A 26,283-nucleotide genomic window follows, 5' to 3' on the forward strand; every position below is an offset into this window, starting at 1 on the left:
ACGTAACATATATGTTGACATACGTGACCAACTGGTGATTTATTAGTGGTTACAACAATATAAAAAATACATATATTAAACTGTGTTTCTTAAGGAATGTCCATTGATTACAGTAAGAACGCATGTTTATATAAGGATTATTTTATTGAAATCCTTTTTTTTTTGGTCTATACAGCTATACATCTATCTCATGGGTTCTCTTATCCATCAAAACAGTGAAAATGCATGTGCACGGGAGAGAAAAACACTTTATTTGTGTAAAGCTTTGGAAAATTTTCTTACAAGCAGAAAAAAATCCACATGGTAAACTAAACATCAGGTAATATTAACCTCTTTAACTTCATGTTGTATGTTAGTGCCCTGAACATGAGGCTGCCTCATACAAAGTTGATAAATATAAAATATTAGCACAATATCTTGTAGCTACAAAATGTTTATGTACAAATGGACACAGAACAAAAGGTAACAAATTTTGTATAAATCACTTAAAAGGGAAAATTACAACACAGTATAGTCAGAGAACAGGAACAATCTAATCCTTAAAATAATAATAAGAATTTCATCAGCAGATGAGTAAAATCATTTGTGTAAAATAACATTATGCTGCTGAACTAGTCCTACAGTAACGGGTGTGTAGTATACTGTAGCATGTGTTAAATAAAGCATGACCAGCAGAGGGCCACATAATAGCATCATAGCAAAACTAGCTCGAGTAAACAGGAGGTAGATGGACAATGTGTTTCAGTGGAATGAGTGAAAAATTGTGTTCCTATAGTAACACTGCTAACAGAATATAGGTGTTCGTGTCTCCTTCATCGATACATATGAACAGGGCAAAGCCCACATAAAAGGTAAATATGAATGCTACAGAAAAGTAAAAAAAAAACAACAGGTTACAACAACCGAAAAGGAAACCCAGTGCATTCAGCAGACCTTGACGAGCCGCTCTCGTCCACACTTGGCATTCACTCACACGTGTGAGAAAAACACATTACAAATACCTCAGGTATAAAATAACATATCAAATACAACAAAAAATAAAGAGAAAGTAAATCTATACTTAAATATTGTATACTATGAATATAAGATACTGTTACAAAGTACACACAATGCTGGTTTTAATATTAGTCTTCTTTTGTTTTGTTTTTTTGTTTGTTTTTAAATATTCTGTTCACGGAGTTGGCCATCCAGCAGCAAACTCAGAAGACTATGTGCATCAAAAGCTTTAAAACACCTCATGAGACAGTGGAAAATTCATCATGAGTTGCAGCCATGTGATATCGAGAACTCAGCATGTTTTTTTTCTCCAGAAAAACATTAGCCTTTTTGAAGGTACAATAAGTGATAATCTTTACAAAGTGATATCAAGTATCCATCATACACACAAAACACTTTCAAAGTAGTGATTGTCGTTTCCTTTCAAAATCAGGGCTACTTCTCACTTTTTGAGGTGACAAAATGGGAATGCAGCTGGCTATAAGAAGCTTAACATCACTGATTAGACTTTGGTTCTTCAGTAGAACTACATCCTGTTCAGCAGAGAGGACCTGCAATAAGCACACAGAGATGAATCAGGACAATGTGGCTAAATAAATGAATTTTCAACCCTAATCTGATTTAGACGTTAAGGAGTGCTACCAGACTTCTTCCTTCCATGATGTTCTTTTATATAATTGGACTCAACTAACGCAAAGCCGTTTGTCTACCTGACACCAGCTGATATGTCCCATTTCCTGCCTCTTATCTCTTCTTCTCTGTCCACTACAGAGTTAATTTCCTCCCACTAAAGCACTGACAGTTGCGCTCTTGCCCGGGCCTAAGCACGTTCTGCTGATCCACACAGAATCTTGTGACAGATCCTGTCGCAGTGGGGAAAACGCCTCTCTCTATCCATCACCCGCTCTCTGTAGCCCCTCCCTCTATGTTTTGGATGGCTGTAAGGAAACGTGACTGCATACACAGCCAAGTAGACTCGGGGAGGGGTTGTGTTTAGTCATCTTTTGCTACCATTATCAGTGTTCCATGCTGTGCCTTTCAATACGGTGCTGGACCGAAGTTTTTCCCCAGCATAATAATCAGCATAATAATGGAAATCATATTCTTACTGCTCATCTTACTGTTTCATGAAAGTTTTATTTATAATGTAAAGGTATTTTTAGGAAACATTTTCTTAATTCTAATACACTAATCTATCACACTTTTTTTCCTGCTTGCTACCAAATGTTTTATTCCTTACTTAATTGTACATCTATATTGTAAAATGTGTCATAACAGCTGAGTAACTAATGCATGATGGACATATCAACAAGTCTGGAATATGACACCTTTTTGCCCACAAAGGCCCAAAAGGTATCATAAACCATTGTTCAGCTGTGAAGATTAAATGCTCACACTCACACACCTAAGAGATTTCCATCTGTCTTTCTCCATGTTGTTCTCCGGTCCCTCGCTCTCGTAGGACGCCTGATACAAAGCTGTCAACAGACAAGAGAGAGTACAATGTGTCACTTCATCAAAGGCCTTGTTTTTGACTCATTTTATTCTCATGTGCATTCTCACAGGAGGAAATACTTCACACTTGAGTTAATCAGAGTACGTGATGTGTGTAAGGCACATTTTCTCATTACTCAACACCAATCAGATTATACATGAGGAAAGGTATGAGGCAGCAGTAGCAGGCTCTGTGTAAATGACGTGTAGTCACTAAATAGATAGTAACATGTGTTTGGTCAGCAGCTTGGTTGTGCACTATGGGTGGTAGTGATGTTATTACTCTCTCTCCCCTGTCAGTCACAGCGACACTAGCCAATCATGGACGTCTGGCAAGATCGTTTATGTGCAAGAGGGCAGATAGCACTTTCTTCCATGTGTGTTAAGATGCCAAGTAAGACAGCATGTGTTAACCTTCACCCTCCCCACTATATAGCTGCTGTATAACAGAGGAGGATTAGCGTATGTGATGGAATTGGGGAGTTGGTGAAAGAATTGAGGAATAAATAAGGGGCGATCATCGTGGTCTAGCTGTCTATGTGCTTCTAGCATGTTTGAAAATGCTTACCATCCTCGCTAAAGATGGGAGCGGTGAGGAGGTACTGCAGAATCTTGCGGTCCTTCTCAAAAGGACATTCCACTTTCTTCCAGGTCATAAACTCGTTCACCTGCTTGGCCAGCTCCCAGAATTTCTGCCAAACAAAGCAAGACATCTAATGTTAACAGCCATCCTCAATTCTCAGCATTCAGCAAATATCCACAGCACAAAAGCCAGTAAGCTTTACACTGCAGACTTCCTCATTTTTCACAGCTTGCATACAGAGTGTGTGCATGCATCACTGTGCTGTAATTACATGTGACCATTACTATGCATAGCCAAAAGTTTCCTTAACAGTTATACAACTAATGGACAATAGTTGTTTCTACTTCTTTAATAAAAAGGAACTGTTAAAAGGAAAAAATACCCCATAATTGATCTGTCCATTTGGGAGTCGGTTAGCACATCCTTCATTGAGGAAGATAATGTCCTTGATCAAGAGGCTGAAGAATGGAATAACAATCTGAAAGTTGGAAAAAAAAAAGTACAGTCATGTTACAAAAATTGTTTTGAAGGATGTTATTTTAATTACTATGCAAGAGCCCAAACAATTCAGCAGCATGTGCACATGACCAAAAAATCAACAAAGTTCAGCCCGATGAACAGATTAGGTCATGTTTGGTCTTGAAAGATGAGATACAGGTGATAACTACAAGATGGGTTAGTTAACATCTAAAGTAGCATGTCAAAAAGTACACCTGTTTCTACCACTCTAGCGTGCAATTACAGTGACTCATGAAAGAATGCAGACACCGTGTAAATGAAACAAGAGCTCAGCTGTCACGCAACACCTAAACTGAAAACCCTCGAAGCAAAATGCATGATGAAGTTGTGCTTGAGCCCATACATAAAGAAAACAAGAACGGCCACCGAACGCACAAAAAAATATGTTGGATTTAAATTAGATATCGACAGCTCAGTATGCCTTGATGCCTAAACCAAATACGATTTTATTAATATGTCATTAGGGCACAATATTTCAATAGTTATTCAGGGTTTTATGTAAACATTTACATCACTGTTATCATCAACATCAAAGATAAAATAAAAAATATCTGTGTACTTTCAGTTCACCAAAACTGTAACACAGTTTGTTTTGTTGCTGAGGAACTACTGTGAGTACATGAGCCAAACTTAGGATAAGCTGAAGCCAGGAAAAATATGAACACTACACATAAAGCTGATATTGGCTAACTGTCTCTTCTAATTGAAAGAAATAAATAAAAGGACAAAGGTTTATCTGTAAACCTATAAAGTAAATGATCTACATTAAAACATTTTGAGTAGGGGAAGTCAACGTAGGGAAAATGTAAATTCAGAGACGCTATGCAGACCTAAGACTTCTGCAGTGATTAGTTAAGTTGTTTATAGTCTGCAGCCTTTTTGTAGGAGACACAACATGATTTGCTTTGGTTCCGGTGTGTCCCCAGTGTGACAACTAAATCCAAAGCAGGTCTGATTTGGGGAAAACAAAGTTGCAGTGTCACCACTACTCTGAGCAGAAAACTCTGTCAACAAACACCCACACCCAAATGAACAGGGTAGGAGAGTTGAACATTCCAGACTTTCTTGGGAACATTCTGTCTTATGACCACAGAAAATACAGCTCCTTCCCACACCATTTTCACAAAAGGTCATCATTAGCTCAGAGAATGAGTCAAAAAATGTGAAAACAGTGTCCGCGTTTGTGTCTAAATGATGGAATGCTGCATATGTCTGCTAAACGTTGAATAACTGAGGGCAATCTGAAGCAAGTCGCCCAATGTCTACATCGTTCATGGAATTGGCCAGTTGCCATGTTGTTCCAAAGAACAGAACATTTTAAGGAAAAAGCAGCATGTGCCTTATGACGTCTTGCACAGAAACTTCTGACCCATTTATGGCTACGACCAGCCTTTGCCCTAAGAGGAAGCTTCATTACATAACATTGTTTTGGCCAGAGCTGTGTTAAGACACAGTATGGTGAGAATACTGGGAGTGCTTGATAGCGGTAATAAAGCCCGTGGAGGGCAATTACAGATGATCTCAGTTCACAGTATTCCTGATATGGTCCTCGTTTTACAGCTGGCTGAACCAGTCAGCTACAATCTTGAGATACAATCTTCCTCTCTGTCATTATAAACAGTGAAATGACCTCTTATTACTGCAAACATGGGCCTGTTTATTGCTTGCAAGTCTTTGATATATGTCAGATATGTCAAGAGCATTTTTAAGAAAATGAGGTAAAAAAAAAATAAAATTACAGAATAACTACGTATGTGCAACTATTTGAGTGAAAAGGCCCAGTGAAACAAAAGAAAAATGATAGACTTAAAAACAAGAAAAACTTGTGCAGTGAGTATGGTGTTGACTGACAGCAGCTTTACCTTTTCTCTGCTGGTATGTGCAGTTATAGATCTTTGTGTGGCTCCACGTAATGCTGTTCTGTAGTTGTAGAAGTTGCTGGACGGGTCCATCTGGTGCTAAAGAAAGATAGTGCAGAGTTGTAGATTAGGTTCGTACAACAGCGACCTGCAGGACGTTTTCTTTCACTGTGATTTTTGCAGCTATTACCGCTGAAATAAAGGAATGTTCTTGCTTCCATGGACAAAATAACGCTAGTCCAAAACTGCAGGATTTCTTAAAACGTCCACTTAAGGATCCTGCCTGCAGCTTTAACAATCTAGGTTTTGACAGGGTTGACAAAGAGCCAACTAAACCCTTTTATCTTTAAACCCTCAGATCTCAGTGTGTGTAAGGAAAAAGAGAACATCGCTATACAAGCTTCTGTCTGCTGGAGGGAAAAACATCAGTGTGATGGAACACTAAGAGTAGGTAGACCGCAAAAGACTCTTCCCAAAATATAGTTAAACTTTGAAATTCCATAGCCTGAAAATTTGGGAAGATCCCTATGGTGGTGGAGAAAAGAGGATGGGTATGTTTACAAAGCATGCTAATCATCTGTAGATGTTAAATAAGCAGCATGGAGGAAGAATCAATTTGTTCCATTGTTTTATAAACTTACACTTAAACACATTATATTTAACTGGAATGTATGGGTCAGCATATTGTTATGGGATAAGCACCATACATGGGTGAGACACTTGGACAGCATTATTAAAGCGTTTGGTTAGCGGATTTAGAACATCCGCACATTAATTCGACATTGTGTTGCTTCTCTTGATATTCGCAAACATACTCTTAAACATTCATATCTCACACATATAATGCATCAAGAGGAGCCGCACTTCTTTATATGAGATGGAATTTAAAAAATAATAAATACTAACCTCCAGAATATCAAACTTGGCTGTTTTGACTTTGGCCCAGGTCTTCTTTAGTCGAGATACTGGACTCATATTCATGCCAGCTGTAGGAGACACATACACACATCAGGTCAGCACAGGGCAACACCCAAGTCCCATTTCCTGCCACAGCTGCGATTTTGCAGCTTCTAATCCTCAGGAACAATAGAATTAGGGCTGCATCACTTCCCCCTAAAAGTCTGTTTAGTATTTGAAAGGAATTATAACAGGTCAGAGCAATGAGGTCCCTGCACTAGTGACACTATCTGATCAATCTGTACTACACTGATCTGTCTAGTGATGACCAAAGCAAGAGTCATTCAGTAGATTTTATCTGATGTCTGGGTCACTATGGAGGCAGATGATCTTATGGTTTATTTGCAGAGGATTGGCAATCATGAGAATAGAAGATTTACAATTACTATTCAGGGTCTGTATCACATTCTTTTTAATTAAAAATAAAAGTTTCTTCTCATTGCAATTGTTTAACAGCAGCCACATTGGGGCTTTTGCCTAAAAGTTGCCTGAAAGCTGATACTATCTACAGACAAAATTACAAAAGAACCCCATTTATACTGCTGGCAGGTGTTGGGTACAGATCTCTTCCATCTCCCTACACTGTCTACTGTCTTTGAAATTAGTGAGAATAATGTTTGACCTCATGCCAGGACGCATGCTCATGGTCCATTCACCCAACACAATGGTGTAGCTTCCACACAGTAAACCTTTCACATGACTATTTTGTTGAGTCTAATATGTGCTTGCTCCCTCTCCAGGGAAAAACACTTGTGTAAGAGTATTGGCCTGTTGGTTTGCCTCTAGGGAAAGTCCTAGAAAAGGACAGCTGGTTTCACCCCCTCCCATCTTTCCCTCTCTCATCTATGGAGATGATCAGTGCTGACCATCTGCGTGCAGATCCCTGGCTCCAATCCAGCAGCTGTGTTTTCACCCCTACAAACTGTCGTAACATTACACTAATGTACTACAGATCTAGCTAGTGTGCTACCACTAGCCATCACTGCTACCACAGAACATCAAAAAAGGATCCTTTACTTTGTTGACTCACTAATGTGATTTTTCTTAAAATATTTCATGATGTAAAAAAGAGGCATTAATGTTCATGCAGAGCAAAGTTATTTCACAATTTTTCAAAAGGCATTCTTGTATCATAATCATAGGTGGTACAACTGATTAGAATGTGAAAGATCCAGCTGAACAAACACTTAACAAGATCTGTTGGCAACACAAGGTTTTCTATGATAACTAAAAAAAAAACACAAATTAAAGCACTCACAAATGATGGCCATGAGAGAGTTGAAGTTGCCAATATTAAAGCATTCCCGTGCCACATCGATGAAGAACTCGATGACACGAGCTCTGTGCTTTTTCTTCACAGGCTGTATGGTGAAAAAAAAAGAAAGAAAAGCAATGTTTATCATGCAAGTTGTAAATACAAGGACAAATTACTGTCTACTGACAACAAGGAGTATGACTTGCTTTCTAATAACAAAACACCCCAACAAAGGACAGCCATTCCCTGGGGTTAGGCAAAAAAATACACCGGTAAATTAAATAGCTGCTCTGACGTTTATACTTTGTAATTATCTCCTGTTTGAAAGGCTTAATGGCTTAATTTGCATAGGTAATTGAAGGGCATAGAGAGAATCTGTCCTGATACAATGAACTCACCATACAGATCTCAGTGGCTACCAAGTAGCTCAGCCTGTTGAACCACTCCACATATGCCTCCAGGTTGCTGACTTTCTTGCGATCACTAAAACAACTCTGCAAAGAGATTTTTCACTGTAAATAAGCATGGTGCAAAAACAAGATTCAGACATTATTAATATACTGAATACTGTTCCACCAAACACATGAAACTAAAGGAAACTGCCAAATGGACCATTAAAAAAAATACAAGATATGTTAACAACAGTGTAATAAATAAGGAATAAAACAGAGAGAGCATTTCTAGGAAATGTATCAATACATTTAATTCAGTTCATTACCTATTGTCCTACAACAGCAGTCCCATTTATCATTTGCTTTATAGCAGCTATAAACTGTCATTTCATCACCAGGCTCTATTTACTCTCCTTAATAAGACAAAAACTATGCAGCTTGTCATGTTATAGAGAAACAGCAAAGCACAGCACCTTCTTCCAGAGTGTTGCGAATTACAAAGTGCAGTGGTATAAATATTACAGATCATTTAGGAAGGAATGCATAAAAACCCTGTTTGAACAAAGACTTAAGTAAAGAAAAAAAAGGAAAGCTAATGGTATATAACCCCAAACACTAGAGCACTCCATTAAAGCGTCACTCACTGAGACTAACTCCTCACCCTCTGTGGGTCATGATTCCCACAGACACATAGGCTAAACGCTTGTGTTTGATTTTGAGTGCGAGTTTCAAACTTCTTTTCTGCTGCTCATTCCTTGCATTCCTCTGCATTGACTATACTATTCTCCTCACAAAGGGTGTCCCTGCCTGATGTCTCTTTGTGATCGACAGCCTCATGGAGGCATGTCTGAGACTCAAGCACTTGAAAGAGACTGCTAACGCCATACAAGAAAAAGCGCGCCAATGCATCATTCCACTGCCTGTTGCTTGGCAGCTGACTACAAGTATTTTCTGACAACATGGTGGGTCTGAGCTGACCTTGCGATGGGAGTTTCATGTGAACCAGCAGAGAGAGTGAGTGGAATTTTACGGTTCTCAGTTTACTGTGAATAAAAAGTCACAGTATCGCCTCAAGCTAATGCAAATATTAGCTGCATTGATTTGTTCGAGTTTGGTATTTGTTTTGGTGACTCTGGGGAGAAGTCCAAACAAAAAGTTCATTTAATGCTTGAACAGCAATGTTACCTTTCCATTGTTAAGAGAATCTTTCTGAACAAACGCCTGGACAAATTCTTCAGGTCCTATGTAACTTAGTCGCTCCTGGAAAATGAAACAAAAGATGAAGTTAGCCTATGTAGGTAATGCAAGTGTGATTGTAGGAGTGGGAATATCGATATCACATGAGTACATACCAACTCAATATGTGTTAGCTGTTGAGCTAGAGTGAATGTGTCACTGCAGATGGTCAGGATGTCTCTCTGGATAGACTGAGGCTTGGTTTTCAAAACCATTAGTCTGTCTGGCACTGTGGAGTTGATCTTGGCCAGGTTTTCTTCATACTGACTGTGCGTAGTGAGTTTACGGATCAGGGTTTGAATCATCTGATGCACAGCTTTCCGGTAGACCTAGAAAGACCAAAGAAGGATGGGCAAACTTAGTGCTGAACTTGCGCCAACATTTTCACGTTAACTTTTACTATTGGCTATTACAATAATGATCGAGCACTTTCAAGCAGAAAATACTGCTTGGCATGTAGAGATAAGAAAATAAACCTTTGACATATGAAGAAACATGAACATTTTCAGTGAAGACAGGCAGTGATGGTGGCACACCACGTATGGAAAACTGAGGTGTAAATGAAGAGGGTTTTTTTCTCTATTGACTGGTCGTTTTCTTTTTTATTATTTAATTGCCATTTGATTTGACTGGTCAGCCATGTAAAAGAACTAAAGCTCAGCTGATGCTGATGGTTACATAAAAGACTTCCTGCAGTATTATGCAAGAGTAGTGCTGTCCACAGACATCCTTCTAATAGAACTGGCAGGCAACCCATTTCCTCTCAGAACTCTGTCCCCTAGGTCCTGTAATCTAATAACAAAAGCTTGACATGATTCAGGACAAGCAGTTGCATAACTAGCACAGAGCAGTGTGAACTTATTATACTGACTGTAGCAAGAGGGGTAAACTGTGCCGGTCTAGATCGCTGAGGGGCTTGCTTATTCTGTAAATATGCTCTGTCTTAAAAGCTCTTATTTACACTTGATCTAAAGACCACTAAGGCTATTTAATATAGCTGTATGCGCACATGAATTCATAACCTGATGGTTCCGTTTTGATTGTCAAACACTTCAACCTAAGTTGAAATACAGCTGGCTGGATTTCTGTGATGCTCTGGAAAGACACATAGGAAACCGAAGGCTGTCCTACAATCTAATGATCAGCTGGTAACAAGACTGTTGGCTTCTCTGTGGCTTCACAGCTTAGAGGACATAATATCCTTTGTGCTATATCCTTATTTCTAAAAGTATGTGCTTAACAAGATCCCAAGGATCATGCTAACTGGATTAATCTGAAACAAATGTTTACCATATAATTTTCTTTTCAAAGAAGAGTTCCTTCTGCTCATACAAGACCAATTTGTAAGAGATCAAAAAGGTTGCTTCTTCAGGATCCACCATATGGGAAAGCTCCTGGCATCACCACGAAAAAGAGCAAGGAGCGATTTATTTTTAGAAACAATTCATGAAGATAACTGGTTGACATTTTGAAACAGCAGGGAATTCACGCTTGTTGTAGAAAGAGCTGCTTCTATGCCTTCTCCTCACTTGACTTCGGCATATGTGACAGCTAACCTCGTGGCACAACCTGCTGTGCCCTGGCGTAAACAGGGCCTGTGCAAAAGGTGAACTGAAGCCACCAGCCAGGCACAAATCACAGAGCTTGGTTACACTGGGCTCTGCCTTCCCTATATAGATGACCACATCCATAATGACAGTCTCAGCACACCAAGACTCTAAAGACCAAACTGTGGTCTGGAGACAGATGTTACAGTGTTTATTCTAGTCTCTTGCTTACTATTGGCTATCTCAGGACAAATAAGGAGGTGTGGATAAAGTAAAAGCATACATTGGAAACTGCAGCAAGAATGCACTTGTGATGAACTCCTAGCTCCTAGTATGTTAGAAATGAAACTTCCATTGCCAGACGTTGCACTGTATTGAACAGATATAACATTGATCCAAAGCAGGAATGCATTCCTTTCTCCAGCAGTCCTCCCAATCAGTCACATATACAGAACTAATATAAGTGCAACGCTCGTGATTATGCTGCAGCAGTGTCCTTTTAGTATGTTTTCCACATTGATTTCTCGTAGGTGCGACTGATAAAAAAAATGATGTTTGAGAAAAGTCAATCGGCGAGTGATATGTTAATTCACTGAGCTCATGGGGTTGTGTTCACTTTCTTCAATGGTCTGCCCTAACTAGCCTCCTGCTGCTAGCTATTATGCTAATACCAAGAAGCAACATGAGCCCACTGCTGAAGGCTTTGCTAAATCTATTTTTCCTTCAATACTTTGTTGCAAATATTGTTTTCCTAAGCACAGAATGAAAAATGGACTGGTTGTGGCAGGAGACAATTGCAACCTAATTCATTTGGCACAAATAAATCCATGACATGAAAAAGTAAAACCCGAAAAGAAACTGCGCTACTCGCTGTAGTCAACTACGTTTCAACTGAACTTTAGATGGAGTTTACAACTAACAATATGCAGTTTTTTCCCCCTTTTTTGAGAAAACAAACGCTAAAGCAGTGAGTGTTATGGGGCACCAAATGAGACAAAAGCGGCTGAACAATAAAGCTTTCTTCTCTCTCCTCTTGTCAGACACGACAAACTGCTTTGGAACTGGAGACATTTCTCCCCTCCCCCCAGAAGTGACTCTTGCTTCACCCCGCGTGTTTGGACCTCCATAGTTTACCGATTTTAGGGCTTGCAGCGGGGTCTTGACAGACTGTCTGCATTAAATAACATTTGTAGTTGGAACAGAGTTTGTATTTGAGTTTGTTGTACCTAAACCAGTGTATTTTTGATAGCACACTCACCTCATCTCCAGTGCTCAACCGATGTGTTAATTCTTTTAGACTCCTCATCATCCTTTCATCCCGGAAATCATAAGGAAACGTCTCTGTCCATTCTGTTAGCAACTGTAAGACTTTAGGAGCGAGTTTTCTGGTTCTCATCTAATGAACATCAGATACACAACCAAAAATATATCATTAAAAATAGCCACAATTTCTGGTATTCACCTGTTGTGTGATTATGGTTATGATATTATGATCACAGTAACATTATTACCTTGTCTGCTGATGGATCGCTGAGCTTCTGATGGTCTGTGCACAAGTGGCAGACTTTAGACATGAGCTCATGTGGATGAATGAAAAGACGAGAACTGAGCAAGAATGTGAAGATATACGTCCTCTGTGGGTTAAAATGAGGTAGAATCAATTAAGTCCTATGCAAATAAGCACACATTTAATGCACAGAATAAGGATTAGGCTTTACTATTGACTGAGTATGTTATGCTATGTTATGTTTGTAGAAGAGATAAACCAGTCCTCACATCAGGATAGTAAGCCACAGTGGGGACTAAGTGCTGAATGAGGGCCTCCAGAGACCCTGACACCAGGTTGTTGTCATGGTAATATAAGCCGCTGTAGTCCTCCTCTTTTGTCTGGTAGAGGTTGTTGTTGTAGCCACTGGACCCAAACATCGCTGGAAATGGTGGCGTTTGAGGCATTTTGTCCTGTTGAAGGCCACACAGGATATAATTAGTCCACATTCTCAGTCCTGAAAGCTGCATCTTTGGTGCATTTGGGTGTTTTTAAATAGTATGCCATAATGCTAGTCAAGATTTTGTTTACCTTTGCACGAAAAGGTCCCTGAAATCATTATGGGAAGTTGAGTGGAAAAATACTCCTCTTTGGAGGGGCACTCATGGGGATACATCCTATATGATTAATCTAGTTCTGCAAACACCTTGCCTGCTTCTCTTAATTTCCACTCAGAAGCACTATGATTTGAAGCTCTATGATGAGAATACACATGATCTCACAAACGTAACATTCTAAATTTTAGAATCCACTATAATAGCACAACACAGCTGTATGCATGTCTTCAACGGTGGTTTAGGAACAAAAAAAGCATTTAATTCACTCTTAATTCACGTGGCCACTCAGCACAGCTCAATACAGAGAACCTATTTACTGAGATGAGACAAAAAAATCAGTGCTTCATCACGTACCATGAAAACGTTTTAACCTGCTAGCACTAAGAAATTAAGAGGTTTGTTTCACACACATGCCTCGTGCAACCCTTTACCTTGGGCGCTTCCTGAGTCAAAAGATTTTGTATACTGCCTAGGATGAGATATAGTGCCATCTCACTGCTCTTTTATAGGAGCAGGCAGATTCCTCGAGACAGTGGATAGCCTCAGGAGGACACATGGGCCTCTCAATAAAGGCCTTCTCAGTCACGGCACAAGGCGCACAGAGACCTGCAAATAATGGCCAGTCCCAATAGACGCCTGCCTATTCAATCCTGCATTTAGCTGCGGGCGTAAGAGTGCCAAGGTTAGACACGGGTGTGCACTAAAAAGGGGGACGCCATACGTTTTATCTATGCTCCTCTTCTCGCCTTTTTTCATAACACCACAGACATTAGCATTAAAATGGGTGCTAAAAGTCAGAGCTGCGCCCCCACATGCATCTGTTGCAGCATGTGTTTCACCATCCCTCCATGCCAATGAGATGAAGAGACCGGGACAATAATCAATAACTACCATTTCATGCAATGATTGGTCCCGGTCAATCTAAGGGAAAAGGTTCTGTAAAATTCCACCCTAACAAATTTTAACTGCTTGCAATGAATGTGTCAATGTTACCAAAGTAACAAGACACTAAACTGCTGAAAGTGTAACAGCTAGCTTACGCTGGTAAAATGTGTTACCCACATTTAAACTTCATTGCACATAACGCTCGGAAATATGTCAGTCACAGCAAAAAACCTACCCCTGCTTAGAAAACCTATTCTGCTTAGAAATGCTAGTTCAATGCTGAAACCGGAGAAAAACAATTGTTGTTGCCATGTTTTATAATAGCCATTTTATAATAGATGCCTCAATAGTAATTGTTGTTTTTGTTTACTTTTTGGTACCACTGTGGCCCACGGATGGCTTGACAATATGCACCATAAAGGATCTTTTGCATATCTCACATTCACATGAAGTGTCAGGTGCTGCACAATCTAATCCTATAAAAGCGTAAAACAAAGCAGAAGCTAATTACATGTCAGCCAGCTGACTGTGTTTGCTCTTCAGTTGCAGATGCAAGTACTCCAGGTCATGGTTTATTTATCCAGTAAAAAATATTCTAGTTTTTTTTTTTTCCTGATAGCTAAAAATATCATCACAGAATGCTTGATTGCTTACAAACCAAAATAGGAAAATCAATAAAAGTACTAGTGGACTAATCTTTTAGCTGTGACCACAAATTCTTTATATAGTCTAAAGTTTCTATATATGGCAGTTTCAGAACTGGAAATTTCTATCAGTCACATGTCGTTCATGTTTCTTGTGACGAGAGAAGTCATAGGGACTTTCTCTTCAAATGGGGAACTCATAAGAACATGGAAATTGACACTTCCCTATATGTGTTTGTAAACTGTAGTGAGCTACATTCATTTGTATTAACACAAATCAACACATTAGCATCAGGTAAATAGAGTGACACAAACTGCAGTGCTGCCATCTCCACCTTAAGGTGTAGTAAATATGTGTTCAACATAAAAGTTCACTGGCCTAATGACCATGCCCAGGCCACAAGGTGTTAAGAACTGACTTAGAGGTTTTGTTAGGGTCACAAATCAGGACAAAAAATGACCTTGATGACAGGAAGAAACACATCATTCCTTCATGTCTCTGGAACCAGCTGTGCCAAAGCTGGTGCTGAAAGGCACTCAGATGGAACTATACAAACAGAGCTCCTCCTTGTTTACAGTATTTTAAGCTTGAGGAATCTGGGTTTGCCACAAGATGTAGGAGAGAGAGAGAAAAAACAACCAATACTATTACAGTACTGAGGTAACAAGTCATGGGACAATAAAACCATTAACATAACGTGGACACTGAAAAAGTCTGTTCCTGATGTCTGCACTGTGTTTCCTTTTAACACTCAAGATGACAAACAACATCCTTACTCAGTTTTAGGTTTCTGTTCCAGCATGTTAAGCAAGTGTGAGCGTTTGTGTTTCTTGCTAGGAAGAAGGGAATATTTCTCTAAAACTACTATTTAACTGTGCCACCTTGGGCAAAAATTTGTATTTGTGATTGTGCTGCTAATTGTGAAGAATTTTCGAGTGACCTAGTAGACGTCTGCGACACATCGTGTCACAAAATGTGAAAAAAAATATTCATCTTCGTGTATTAAAAGGTAAAAACACAACTTGCGACACACACAGTGGAGTGTTAAATGTAATTTCAATTCACATTCAGGTCATGTAAAAGGTAGATGACCCAGCAGAGCTGATATGAAAAGATTATTAGGTCCTGTGTTTGTGCAGAGAGAGAGAGAGAGAGAGAGAGAGAGAGAGAGAGAGAGAGAGAGAGAGAGAGAGAGAGAGAGAGAGAGAGAGAGAGAGAGAGAGAGAGAGAGAGAGAGAGAGAGAGAGAGAGAGAGAGAGAGAGAGAGAGAGAGAGAGAGAGTGAGTCAAGATGAAATACTCTGTTATTATTTTAAATACTAAGCCACTCCTGAACGACACCTACAACACCTGCTTTATGTTAAATTTAACATGATAGCAAAATTCTGAATATTTCCTCTTGATATTACAAATGATCCAAAGCATTAATGTTTGTGCCTGAAGACTGATGTAAATTATAACCCCATACAGCACCAGAAGGTTACACTTCTTCTCTCAAAGCTTATAATATAGTCTTAAAGTTTAGGACCCTTTATCTTGTGCACTCAGTACTCAGCCATCAGCACTCAGTACTCAGCCCTCAGAACTCAGTACACAGCACTCAGTACTCAGCCCTCAGAACTCAGTACACAGCACTCAGTACACAGCACTCAGCCATCAGCACTTAGCCATCAGCACTCAGCCATCAGCACTCAGCCATCAGCACTCAGTACACAGCACTCAGTACACAGCACTCAGTACACAGCACTCAGCCCTCAGAACTCAGTACACAGCACTCAGAACACAGCACTCAGCCATCAGCACTCAGTACACAGCACTCAGTACACAGCACTCAGTACACAGCACTCAGAACACAGCACTCAGTACACAGCACTCAGAACACAGCACTCAGAACACAGCACTCAGAACACAGCACTCAGTACACAGCACTCAGTACACAGCACTCAGTATTCAGCCCTGAAAGCAGCCCAATGATCTTACCTCCAGATTCTAGGCTGAAGTCCAACACCGTAGTTTTCTGTGTCAAAGTGCAATAAGAGCCGCTGGACATGCACGCACGCAAACGCGATATATATTAGGGTTGTTTTTTTTTTGTTTTTTTTACATTTACGTGAAGAACCCGAAGCAATACCGAAAAGTCCACACAAAAAAAATGCTCTGTGTCTTGATGAATAAATCCGAGGTGAGTTCAGCAGATGCGCTCCGCTCGTGCGCTCGAGTGAGTGTGGGGAAAGCGCGCGTCCGCTGAGGACGTGATAGTAGGCGATGACGCGCCAGCTGAAGCAAGCCAATCAGAGCAGTCCTCCGTCCACGAGAATCGCGCGCGCCCCCGCGTATCCGCGTGACCGCTCTTAGTGGTATTTACACCAAACTCAGAAAAGGGGAATTAATTTAAAACTAAAAGTGGTGGTTTATTCATCCCTGGTGAATTCCGTAGGTTTGTTCGTTCCCCTTTATTTTAATGAACCTAAATTCTGAGAAGTGCTGCCTTATTTACTTCAGACACAATATTTTGTAGAAATATTCCCAGGGAATTTACATTCCAACACACCATCCTATTATTGACCTATTGACCTATTATTATTAATAAAAATCAATACCTGTTTGGTCTGAATGGGTTTAAAAGCTAGAATCAACCTGTACCTAAGGTATTGTATCTGTAGAGACTTCAATATTAGAAACATCAAATGAAGGTGCGTAGTTTTATATGAATAATGTTTATGATACAAATTACATCAGTACAATCAAGCATCTATCTATAGTTGTATAGTTTTAAAGTTTAGGACCCTTTATCCTGTGCACTCAGTACTCAGCCATCAGCACTCAGTATTCAGCACTCAGAAGTCAGCACTCAGTATTCAGTACTCAGAACTCAGTATTCAGTACTCAGAACTCGGTATTCAGTACTCAGAACTCAGTATTCAGTACTCAGAACTCAGCACTCGGTATTCAGTACTCAGCACTCAGTATTCAGCACTCAGAACTCAGCACTCAGTTTTATTGTATATATATGAATAATATTTACGATACAACACATCATTACGATTACATCAGTACAATCAAGCATCTTTCAGTCCAAACATCTATCTATAGTTATATTCACAGTTTCCTGTCACGCACTTATAAAAGCCACCAAGCCGTATACAATGTTGTTTGTAATAAACCCTGTGATGAATTTCTGTCACATTGAATGTAAATAAGCAGATCTTTGTTACACATGACATTTGCTACTGTGTACTCGTCCTGTATTTCTGGACACCAAGTACCAAATTATGGCATATGACCTGCTCCTAAATGCTAAGCTTCCACAAGGACTAAAACAGATGCGAGAAAAAGTTCAGTGAAAGGCTTTCCTTCTCTTATTACAGTTCATTGGATAGGAAGTCGTCTGTGTACTTTTTAATAGGCATCCCTCAGTAGTAGCTTGAAGCATGTTGCTTAATCGTCTGCCTATTAAAATTATATGTGTACTACAGCCACTCATAATTGTTTTTTTAATAGTGTAGCAGTGGTAAAAACTGAGTACTGGCTTACACTGACTGCTGGATTGCGCTTCATAAGATGGATTCTATCTTTTGTCAAATCTATTTTAAACCAGTGATGGATTTTATGCTGGGACTGCATGATTCAGATCTTTACTGTCAGTACATACTGTCATCAAATAGGCAAGTTCAGCTTCACACAGCAGAGGTGGTTCGATTACCATTGATACCAAATGATATTGTGTTTTGTTTTTGTTTTATTGGAAAAAACTAAGATTGATAATGGTATAAAGTGTACTTTTGCAGATAGAAAAGTTAACTTATTGCATGTGGAAATTTCTCATTCGCAGCGTGACTTTAAACAGATCAGCAGGGGTGTGTACTTCCTGGAACCACAAAAAGGTCTCTGAATTATCTCCTTAATCTGCATCGCAAAAGATCCTGCCAAGGCTAGATCCTGACAATGGAACTGAACGTATCCTCTATCATTCAGCAGCAGAGAGCAGCACCTTTGACAATAACAACTGCTCGTCGCTATCACGCTCAACACCTACACTCCAAACCCACAGTTTCATAACCACTGGTGAGAAGACTGTATTGTTCTTTGTGAACGGGTGAAGTGGGGAGGTGTGTAGTAATCTGCATAGATGCATCATAGAATGGACTGTATAAGAAGTGATGCGTTTCACAGCCGGGTGTGTGTACATTAAGGAGAAGGATTTACATAAAGGTCACATGTAGATACCTGGAAGATTGCACTTTTCAAAAACAGTAAATACCCTTGCTTCAGGGATAAAGTCAGCTGGACACTGTAGATTTATACCCAAGCATCAGTACTGTAATGATACATACTGTGCTCATCCCTTTTTAATCATTTAAACACTCTTAGTCGAGATTAGGTTTGAATTTAGGGTCAGTGGTGGTTTTGGGGCAGTGGTGAATTGTGACAGTGGTGGTTTTGGGGCAGTGGAGAAAAGAATTCCACTGTGCTGTAATATATACGTGGCGATAATAAAGGCTTCTATGCCCATTCTATTCTATTATTTACTCTGTTAAAAATCTGATTCCTTGCAAGTTTTCTCGAGGAGTTTTTTCTTGCCACTGTCAATCATGACTACCTCAATCAGAGATCTAAAGCTGCATATGCATTGAACTAAATCTGCTTTTTTGACAATGTTTAATGTTCTATACGAATAAAAATAGAATTGAACCGAAAGCTTCTGTGATGGCTTTATAATGCACTAAATAATTTCTCTGAACTGCAGAGGATGATATCGTCCTGAGAGAAGCTGACCATGCCTTTCTTCAGGCCTACATGGGGGAATCACACGTCTGGTTAAGACACGTAATCACACGTCTCCCTGGCAGAGCGTAATGCTGAGGTTAAAGACTGACCAAATCATTCACATATTATGTTTGGAAAAACATAAAACAATTGTTCATAGTGCTATTGTTATTTACATATATTTTTTTATGCTGTGACGGTGTCACTGATCAGAATCTGTACAAGTGTTTTTGTGACGTTAGCCAAGTAAAGAAATGCTTGTTTTATACAAGACACGTAAAACAGTGTGCTGGGAGAACAACAGCTCGCAATTACACACACGCCTATGACGCTTTTGGAGCTAATAATAGAAGTTGTTTACAGAGACATGACATTATATCTCCGTCAGATTACTTTCATGTTCTTTGAAGGTGTGCCACCTTTCTGTGCCTGGACCAGAATATACTTTTCTTTCCTCAATTCACAAACGTATCATTGTGTCTTTTGTAGTTCTCAAAACACACATCTAAGAAACTACAAAACAACTACTGTAATTACTGTAATTGCTACATTCTGATCCTTGTTTAGAGGAACATTTTCTTCTCCCAGAGGCAAAGCAGGCCACAGTCCATGTCGTCCGTGTTAAGTAACAGTGCCTTTGAAGTAAAAGATGAAAAATGCCACAAAATGTTCTCCTGCTCGCTTTACAATTCACATATGAACTCTGCTTGCATATTTCTGCCTTTGCCGTTCCAGCAGCACGTCCTCGGTAATTGGTTTGCATTCATAACTCTGTCCATTGGCAGTAGTATATCTTATCTTATCTTATCTTATCTCATCTTATCTTATCTTATCTTAGTTGTTTTTAATTGAAATGACTGTTATACTGTATTTTTGTGAGGTTTATTTTTTCATGTCATGTTTAGGAACATGAGATGCAGTTAATCTTTAAGAAAGGAAAAAAACAGGTTAGACCATGTCAGGCAACAATAACAACTTCTTACAGTCTCTTACAGTCTCTTGACAAAGGCTTTAAAGTGTTTAAGGTAACAGGGATGAGTTTTCTCAACAGGGTTGAGTTTGCAAAATAAGGTTAACCAGCATCCAAGCTAATGGCATTAGGACATTTTATTGGTTTACGTGCATTTAGTTGATTTTGAAAAAGCTTTACAGCTTTCATTTCAAATTAGAATTCAGGGATAAACAGGGCTGTATGTTCAAAGTGACCTCATCTGTAAGCATCACACTTTCTTAGAACATAAAAGGGAAAATATTAAGAACCTTCCTTCTTCCCATGATCGCCAGGAAGTGATAATGAAAATGATGATGCACTTATTTACTGTGATGCTGATCGTGTGGCTTGTGTTCAAGAGTTGTTGGACACTTAAATTACATTTTTAATAAGCTTTAATGTCATGGAAAATGATGTTAAGCATTTAAACAGATTTACACATTAATGCAATAAGGATTACACTGAGAGGTAAAGTGTAGTTATAGTGAGCTAAGACAAGCTGAACACTTTCATACACACAAAAGTAACATAATCTGAGAAGCAAATGGAACACCAGTCACGGATTCACCCATACAGTATATTTCAGTGAGACTAACCTGGTTCAAAGCTGTACTTCCCTTCACTGCAATCATTAGACAGATGACTAAAACGGCTTTTAAATAAAAAAGCCAAACATGTACACACAGACAAAAGTCAGGTCAATGTGAACTGCTGCTTCATTATTCACTAGGTACATTAGATACTCACATGTTACATCATGTGACTGCACAAACGGAAACGTCTGCTTTGACTTGCTGTACATGAGCGTGAATCATTGCTGAATTTAGTAACTTGTTGAGGCAGGAAAGAAGTGCTTCCTGAGATTAAAAATCTCTTAAGGATATTGAACACTCAAAACAGGGCTCTTAACTCTTCAATAACTTAAAATAGGATAAACTGTTTACTCAATGTCTTAAATCTGAAAAGAAAGCAAATATTTTTGTAAGATACACAATCCCTGCTTATTTAGAGCTTTCTTTATTTTTTCATTATTTATTTGCATTTGTTTCTCTGCACTCACCAAAAGTGCAGAGAAAAAGTTCACCATTCATTTTTCACTTTTGTCTGAAGGCTACACCTGATGCACATAGTGGATATGTTAAGAACGGCATCTGCTTTTTCCTGCCCCACTCAAACCAGAGTAAAGTGATACGACCGCACACGTGGACTCCCAGTTTCAGTCAGGTCAATCACTGTCAAATCCAATCCCTCTGATCAGCACCATATGGAAATATGACTGGATTTAATTCAGCAGGAATGTGGCGTGTATATGTTTCGACTGTAATTTTAGTAAATCTTCCCCCTCTAAGAGTTCTACAGTTCAGTACAGTTCATTATAACTTTATGTTAATCAACTTGAGAATCATGACTGAACCTTCAGTTTAATTCTACACATAAAAAAAGTGGAATTTACTAATTATTCATGAGTACAGCAGAGGGAGAAGTACTCGCCATCAGACGCAACTGGCGATACCATTCAAATTCAAATTTCCACTGGGTTACTAAGGTGTGGCATTTAACACTTCTGTCAGGAACATCCACTACTGAAATTAACACACACGTCCCAGTTTTCCCTCTGTTTGATCTGGACCATGGAGGCAGTTAATAAACCATTAACCACTTCGTTGGAGGCTTTTCAGATCATCTCCCCCACTGCCTCTTACTCTGATGCCCTGCATGATAAGACAGGTCTCGAATGAAAATAGATAAGATCTACTGAAAATTATGCAGGTAGAGAAAAAAAAAGATACTGATAGAAATGAACCTATATATTTTGTCTTATTTTAAGTTTGTGAAGTTTTAGAACCATGAATGCAAAACACATGAACTAGTAAAGAACACGGTTCTCCTGTCCAACACACTCAGATAGAAAAGCCTGTGTGAAAAAACATTTCACTTTCACAGCTTCCTTCAGTTCATATGAATATAAAATGCATTATAACTTGTAATAAAATAACAAAAAATGCATGTTATAGTGGTCTCTTGCACAGTACAGCTCAATTTGATCATTTCACTTGAATGATCACAATTTTAGAAGGATTATAATTTGACTATTCTTCACACACAGTAAAAGCTCACAGGTTAAGAAAACCAGGAAAGCAGATAGAAAGCATATCAAACATGTTTGTATGTGTGTTTTTGTGTCACGTCATAAGTACTTAACCAGCTGTCCCTAACATAAACAACTTCCAAAAGTACTGATCATTCTTGGAAAAGCCAATTTCTGTCCACTTCCCATCTGGTTGTTGCACTGATGGGTGGAGTTGGGATCTGGTAAGTCAATCAGGGGATTGGAGACACGGTCATGAGTCCATCTGTCACTTGGGTGTCTGAAGAACAGTACTGACAGTTTAATTAGCTTTTATAGAGGTGCCTTGGAGTGGGAGAAATGTCTTGACAAAAGAGCAGAGGGCAAAAGATGGAGAAGTGTCCAAGGAATAAGCAATGCATGCCATATGTCTGATGGGTCAATAGTCCCATTGTGAATAAAAAAATATGGCAGAAACGACTGTGTGTGTATCTTGCAAACCCAGTAAGATCTGAATTTTGTGTAACTTTAGATTGTGGCTGGACCTTAAACGATTCAGTGATTCAGCTGAAATGACTCTTCAAGTGTTTAATATTGGAATTCACTGTGTATTTTTTTTAGTACTTTAGTTTATCAAATTAAGTTCATCACAAAAAAGCGCTGAAAAATATCCTGCAATCACTCTAAATAAATGTCACTCAGATAAAAAGCTGAAGAAGGCATGTGGGAAACTTGTTCAGACCAATCCAGCTGGAGATAGAGAGAGAGAGAGAGAGAGAGAGAGAGAGAGAGAGAGTATCAGGGGTGATTTAGGAAATGGAGGAAAATAGGTGACAACACCCAGACAACCTCTCTCTGTCTCGTCCAAGGCGTCAACTCCCCCCCACCTTTTTTGTCCCCTTTAACCTCAATGTGTGCTTGAGGGCTGCCGTCTTCCAACCACCCACCTCCTGTCTCAATAAACAACATGGAGCCACCTGAGGAAGACGCACAGTTTAGTGTTTCTATTATTAGCCTGTTCCCAGGCCCTTCTCCTAACATCCAACACGAATAACTTCCCTCTTAGGACTTGTGAAACAGCCTAGATTTAAACACATAATGTCTTAGCAAACACTTTCACACATTAAGTTGTTTTTGTATGAGGACACGATCATCACACTAATTTAGATATGCTATCTAAAAAAGAGTGTACATACCATCACTACCCTTTATACTTATCAATAAACAGCTGGAAAAGTATATAGTATGCTGTTCTTTAGCTGGCATTTCCTTTTTTGTTTTGATTAACAGTTATAATCACATTTAGTAGTTTGTCTGTCATGAACATGATTAACAAGTTTACCTCTGGGTAGCATTTATATTTTTCTCTCAATAACTGTGAAGTGATGTATCGTGTGTATATCGCCTATCAGCTGTGGATGTTAATTAATCCACATAGTGGTTGATCTAAAAGTCAGGAACATCTTGGCTCAGCTGATGTATGAAGGTCAGCTGGATTTTGAAGCTTGTATTATAATAACAATGTCATGATTTTTAACACCAACATGCAGTGTGTATTAACAGTAAAACTTTTTATTTGATTTGTTTGTTCCTTTCTCAGTTTGTAGACCTTACTTGTATACCAAGCAACTACGAATAAAAATGAATAGCCCAGGCATGTTATCCGCTTGTCCTGAGTACAAAGGCAACTGATTTGTCCATCGCTGTCTGATCTTTAGATAGAAATGGCAGATATGAGGCATTTGAAACACAGTTTAAACACAAATCAGGTCATCGGTGGTGGTCATTGGTCATATTTGCTTTAATTCTACAACAAGTCACATTTTAAGTATTTGAGATTTGTTAAAGTTCCAAAATTATAACCAAGAAAATGAATCAAAACACAGCTACTACAGAATATTTCAAACTGTGTTATTTTATTTTATTTAAATCTTAATAGCTCTTCAGTGCATCCATCAGCTCTATTGGAATATTTAGAAATCAGCATGAAATTCTTGGTCAGCAAAGGGGTGGTCCTGCTCTCCACTGTCTCCACTGAGACAGCTGAACAAGCCCATTTGTGACCCAGTGCTCCTACATTGATTCGACAAATGTGCACAACACTTGGTCAGTCGAGCAACAACATGGCTGCATGCTACTTTTATCATTGCTCAGTGGGGATTCTCACGTTACGTGTGAATGTCACAAAGTGATGTAACTATCACACGATGCAAAGATGTGACTGACTAGTCACCCAAAACCAACAAACACAGACATGTACTAATCTGCTTGAATTACATAAGACTGTTTCCTTTCAAAGCCTTTCAAGTCTAACAGAGAGGCATCACTGACTGTTTTTAGCCCGAGGTTAAGGAGAGAAAGCTGGAGAGGTTTGATGAACATGGAGCAACATATCCAATGCATTCCATTACATAAATCACATTCATTTGAGACCCGCTGGTATTATCTAGGTCAGCTTTCAGTTCTCTTGTTGACCTGAGAGACTGAATGCTCTGCTCTCCTGACAGTCTTGGTAATGCCCCCGGAGCCTCAAAGAATGTAGAGACAGATGGCACAGATGCCATGCCAAATGCCACACAAAGCTGGCTCAAATGGAGCTTCACGTGTATTGGTTTGTCCAATGAAAGCAAGAGTGAAGGCATCTCACTGTGAAGTGATACAGAAAGAATCTACTACGAATTCAAAGCAGGATTGTTTACTACACAGCTGAGTTTGGCTCTGTTATTGTCTCCTGTTTGTGTTTAATCTGCTATTGTCACAATAACAAGCCTGGAAAATGCCACCAGATTGCTTCCTGGAAAAGCTAGGATGCTGGACCACAGGACAATAGACACTTATGCAACGACGAGTCTGAATTTAGCGCTGCTTTGGCCTGGGATGTTTTGGTTCTTATAGTACAGGGCGAGGGCTGTTTTTTTCTTCTCAAAGCCACTATAAACATGTGCTTTAAATTTAGATGCACTAAAAGCAGAGATGTGGGCAAAATAACTGGCAGCGTGATAAACACAGCTGTTTGGAATCTCACATTGCAAAAGAACAGAAGCTCACAGCTGTTTAATGAAACACAACAAGTGGTGAAAATCAAAGAATCAGACCTCATATCACACAAATATGTGCAACACAAGATAAATATCTATTGGTAGTTAAAAAATTCTTGTCCATTGATGTGGCGATCAGATCAAGGAGTATGTCATTGTAAAGGCCATGGTTTGCTTATTGTTAAGAAATGAGAGGGATTTCTTCAGTTTGTACACAGTTGCTTAAAAATAGTGTATTGTACATGGCAAAGAAAACAGATTATGCCTAAACATCAGAATTAGCTACATGCTGCCATTACTAAATAGCATCTACTACATTTGGGTCAAGAGGAAAATCGAGGTGATTATATCCTGTAATAGTAAATTCATTCATTCATTCATTTTCTACCGCTTATCCGAACTACCTCGGGTCACGGGGAGCCTGTGCCTATCTCAGGCGTCATCGGACATCAAGGCAGGATACACCCTGGACGGAGTGCCTACCCATCGCAGGGCACACACACACTCATTCACTCACGCAATCACACACTACGGACAATTTTCCAGAGATGCCAATCAACCTACCATGCATGTCTTTGGACCTGGGGAGGAAACCGGAGTACCCGGAGGAAACCCCCGAGGCACGGGGAGAACATGCAAACTCCACACACACAAGGCGGAGGCAGGAATCGAACCCCAAACCCTGGAGGTGTGAGGCGAACGTGCTAACCACTAAGCCACCCCTAATAGTAAATTGACATTCTTAATATATTGCTATATATAGCAGTAGTCCGACTGGAATTTGTTGGTATAACTACTACTACTTACATAAAAATAGTCTGTTTTTAGATTGAGAACATAACACATTTTCATTTATGACCCGCTGTTAGATACATATTGGGCTGCAATTTTAATGCTATGAAAATGATCATATAAAACTGTTGGAAAAAAAGGCACGAAATGTCTATTT

The 26,283-nt window shown here is 39.3% G+C and overlaps 1 protein-coding gene across 1 annotated transcript; it reads right to left on the reverse strand.

The window, feature by feature from the left end:
• Positions 1-230: 230 nt before the first annotated feature.
• rasgef1ba (RasGEF domain family, member 1Ba) lies at positions 231-16,681 on the reverse strand. Its single transcript, XM_060882979.1, has 14 exons — positions 16,451-16,681; positions 12,615-12,797; positions 12,350-12,472; positions 12,097-12,234; positions 9,408-9,620; positions 9,241-9,315; positions 8,062-8,157; positions 7,667-7,769; positions 6,358-6,437; positions 5,455-5,550; positions 3,456-3,551; positions 3,059-3,182; positions 2,402-2,474; positions 231-1,547 (listed from the first exon to the last, which is right to left on the reverse strand). Exons 2-14 carry the CDS (start codon positions 12,789-12,791, stop codon positions 1,523-1,525), a joined length of 1,419 nt encoding a protein of 472 aa, XP_060738962.1. The 5' UTR covers positions 12,792-12,797; positions 16,451-16,681; the 3' UTR covers positions 231-1,522.
• Between the last annotated feature and the right edge of the window lie 9,602 nt (positions 16,682-26,283).

Source organism: Tachysurus vachellii, chromosome 12 (genome assembly GCF_030014155.1).
Source record: "Tachysurus vachellii isolate PV-2020 chromosome 12, HZAU_Pvac_v1, whole genome shotgun sequence".
NCBI lineage: Eukaryota > Metazoa > Chordata > Actinopteri > Siluriformes > Bagridae > Tachysurus > Tachysurus vachellii.